The following is a 3777-nucleotide window of genomic DNA, read 5'->3' as shown; positions in this document are numbered from 1 at the left end:
TCATTTACTGGCCTCTATCCTGGTGCAACATATGAGATTTATCTTGAGTATAACCTGGACTCCACAGTGCTTCCTCAGTGTAGCATCAAAATACCCATCAGTAAGTACAATTCTTTCTTTGACATATTTTCTACAAAAAAAAGAGGTGAACTCTAAATTATGATAATAAAAATGTTTTTATGGCCCAAATATTAAGTTTAAAGAAGTATTTGACATATATTATATATATAAAACTTAATTTGAAAGTGTTTTGATTTAGCAGAGCTATGAATGCATTTGTTTCAGACCCTTGTGCATAACATGCAGCTGAATATATTCAGTTGTTTTGATAAATTTATTAATAACTATTTGTACTTTATATTTTGATAAGCCTTATGATTCTTTCATCCTCAGTTCCTCCTTCAGTAACTGCTGACTGTAGCTACTGGGCCTCTGGTTATGGTGCTAGGATTAACGTGAAACCACTCGATGGTGTGCTGACGGCTGTTGTAGTTACAATAAATAAAGAGATTTTAACAATAAATGAAACAGTTATTAAAACTGGACTCATTGTAAAGGGACTTCAACCCGCCAAAAGATATGAAGTCTCTTTGGTTTCACAGCTGGAGGCAGAAAATTTGATCAGACGATCTGAACCATCAGTTTTTTTCTGTTCGACTGATAACAGAGGTGAGCTAAAATATTCCAGAACTATTTTTTTTTTATGTTTTACTCTATGAAGAAATTATTTAGCTGAGCTAATGGATTGATCCTTTCAGGAGTCATTGCAGGATCATTGGTTGGTGTGCTGCTATTGGTTGTTCTGATCTGTTTGATTGTATTTATCGTCCGTAAAAAAACAGATTTGATCCGGTAGGTGATTCCTCTTTCATCGAATTACAATGGAATTTTGCTATTAAAATTCAACAGCAGTGGTGATTGAATCAACTAAGCACCATTTTTTATTTTAATAGAAGAAAGAAATCCTTTCTTTCTAGATCCCAAAGGTCAGAGTCAAAGTGAGTCTGAAGTTTTTTTATCTCCAAATAAACTGTCAGTTAATGTAAATGAAAAACTAAAATAATGTACATCTCTGTCTTGAACTATTTATCAGTTCTGAATACTGTATCTTTACTGTTTTGGTCCAGAATAATTTCTGTAGTGGAATTCCCAAAACACTTCTATCATCTTGGATTGGATGAAAACAGAGGTTTCAGTCAGGAATATGAGGTGCAGAAAAATAACTAACTTAAATCTTTTCTTCTTGTACATATCTTTATGTAGGTTATAATCGAACAATGTAGATATTTGAGTTATAGATTCTTTTATTGTGTGTCATATTTCCCATTCATTCAGGGCCTTGCGTCTGTTGGTACAAAGCAGACATGTAAGGCAGCTGTTCTACCAGAGAACAAAGAGAAGAACAGTTTTAACATCCTGCCCTGTAAGTGCAATCTTATTCCTGACCCGCGTTTTACTGAAAACATGAGCTACAGATGTTTTTAGGATATTTTTACCTTTCTATCTGCATTGAAAGCTTCTCTCTATTTACAATAGATGACTGGTGTCGGGTGAAGCTTAACACATCAACACCCAATGAGACCTCAGACTATATCAATGCCAGTTACATACCAGTAAGTGTCCACTTGCACAGAGCAGGAGCTGTTTTTCTCCACAACTTAAAGTAGCCAAGAGATGTTCATTGTTTAAAAATATTTCAATTCTCACTCTATTTAATTAAGTTTAACACATACTTATAAATCATACGGACAATAAATACACAGAAAATTTACCTAATAATAGTTCATGTTTCTTAGGTTCAGATTCAGGATTTTGGTTGAGTTTCTCTCTTTATGTCTAGATATTATATCTAGTTCCTTTTCTTGTTTTATTTTTGCTCATACTTAACCTCATTTCTTGGGAACAAATGTATTATTTGGATAAATACATTTTTTATGAAATATTACAGATGTCCACTGAAATAGCAATGAAAGAAAGCTTTACATTTGGGTCTTTATTGGAGGATTGCAAAAATCTGGCTGCCTTAAGGGAGATTTAACAATAACATTTTTTTAAATATGGAAAGTTCCTCCATTTGTTGTTTAGATATTTTTCCCCTTATTTTTCTATCTCTTCAAACTAACAAAAATTACTAGAATTTATATATTAACATATTGAGAAGAAAGCCTTGTCTGTATTTAAATAAGTTGAATAGATGTTACTGGAGCAAGAGAAGGAAACTGTTTTTTCACAAAATCAACATCTCTCTTGTCTCTGTAGCTTCAATTTCTTGCTCTTGCTTTATCTACCTCCTTCTTCAATGAGCTCCCTTCCTCCTTCATCTCCAGACCACCACCAGTGTCCAGGCCCTGGGGGGGGAAGACATCTCTATTCTCATAATTCTGCCCATTTTATCATTGTCAGCAACACTCAGCTCTGTTTCTTCTCTAATTGCCTCCTAACTAAACTCTCTAATTGCCGCTTTGTGAGTCTCTCCAGGTTGAAATTGCTCTTAAGTTTAGATTGAGTTAAACACCTGCAACATGAAGTGACAAAAAGGTATTTATCTTGTTCCTGAACTACATATAACCTGAGATGGAGCCTTATATGGAGCCTTTTTCTTTAGGGCTACAGCAGCAAAAGAGAGTACATTGCCACTCAGGGTCCTCTGCCCTCCACAGTCAGGGACTTCTGGAGGATGGTTTGGGAACAAAGAGTGAAGTGTATCGTCATGGTTACCAACTGCATTGAAGGAGGACGGGTAGGTTTTTAAGTTATTTCATTGGCAGATTTTTTAAAAAGTATTAACAAACCTGTATTTTTAAATTGTCATCAGAAGGAACAATAAAGTAAAGGAAAGTACTGGATATTTTTTAAGAAAATAACTTAGCAGTTAGTTACCCATCTGTTGAAGCACAACATGGATAAAACCAGATGCTTTGTGTTTTTTTTTTTTTCACAGACCAAATGTGAGCGATACTGGCCTGAACGGACCAAGTGGCTTCATTATGGGGATGTGTTTGTCACTGGAGTGTCTGAGCTGAAGCAACCTAAGTGGACTCAAAGGGAGTTCAGACTGAAGCATGTACATAACATCTCCTATATTTCAAAATAAAACAATCATTAATCTGTCCATACACAACTAGCCAATCTGTCAATCATTTTAGCTCACCTTTTTTCTTTATAGGTATTAAAGGCATGAAGCCCTTTTATGAGGCCAAGACAAGCTAACCTAGTAATTTGTACCTTGAAGTACTTTGAAAACAGCAGGCACTGAAAAACAAAGATTGAATTGATGAAATAAATTAAAACATTACACTTAGAAGCAAGTATGATCATAACTTATAGTAGAAACATTAAGTAGAAATATATTACAACAAAACAGAATTTACAAGAACTACTGTACTTTGTGAAAGGTCCTATTGAACTTTTCAACTTTTGCCACAATTCAGGCTTAAAACATACCACACCTTTTGCTGTAATTACAGTTGCAAGCTGTTTGGAGTATGTCTATCAGCTTTGCACATCAAGAGACTAAAATTTTGCCCATTCTTCCAGCAAATCAGCTTGAGCTTAGTGCAGTTTGATGGAGAGTGTTTTCAGCAGTTTTCAGTTCTTTTCATAGAATCTCTATTGGATTTAGGTCTGGACTTTGGCTTGGCCATTTTAACACCTGAATATGTTTATTTGTGAACCATTCCATTGTAGATCTTGCTTTATGTTTTGGATCATTGTTTTGTTGGATGATAAATCTACGTCCCAGTCTCAGGTTTTTTTTTGCAGACTCCAACATGTTTT

General features: G+C 34.7%; 1 protein-coding gene across 1 annotated transcript in view; it reads left to right on the top strand.

The window, feature by feature from the left end:
• Window positions 1-6: 6 nt before the first annotated feature.
• LOC107101221 (receptor-type tyrosine-protein phosphatase H-like) overlaps window positions 7-3777 on the top strand; it is a gene marked incomplete at its 5' end in the record, with an annotated part of 7325 nt that continues 3554 nt past the window's right edge. Inside the window, 9 exons of the mRNA XM_015400039.1 lie at window positions 7-100; window positions 394-669; window positions 759-852; window positions 954-998; window positions 1128-1209; window positions 1336-1423; window positions 1537-1613; window positions 2606-2740; window positions 2942-3064. Of these exons, the coding sequence (XP_015255525.1) occupies window positions 7-100; window positions 394-669; window positions 759-852; window positions 954-998; window positions 1128-1209; window positions 1336-1423; window positions 1537-1613; window positions 2606-2740; window positions 2942-3064 (1014 nt within the window). The remainder of the gene's footprint in view (window positions 101-393; window positions 670-758; window positions 853-953; window positions 999-1127; window positions 1210-1335; window positions 1424-1536; window positions 1614-2605; window positions 2741-2941; window positions 3065-3777) is intronic.

The sequence above is a fragment of the Cyprinodon variegatus genome, unplaced genomic scaffold (assembly GCF_000732505.1).
Source record: "Cyprinodon variegatus isolate N-32 unplaced genomic scaffold, C_variegatus-1.0 Scaffold1066, whole genome shotgun sequence".
Taxonomy (NCBI): domain Eukaryota; kingdom Metazoa; phylum Chordata; class Actinopteri; order Cyprinodontiformes; family Cyprinodontidae; genus Cyprinodon; species Cyprinodon variegatus.
This window is presented reverse-complemented; position numbering and strand designations above follow the sequence as displayed.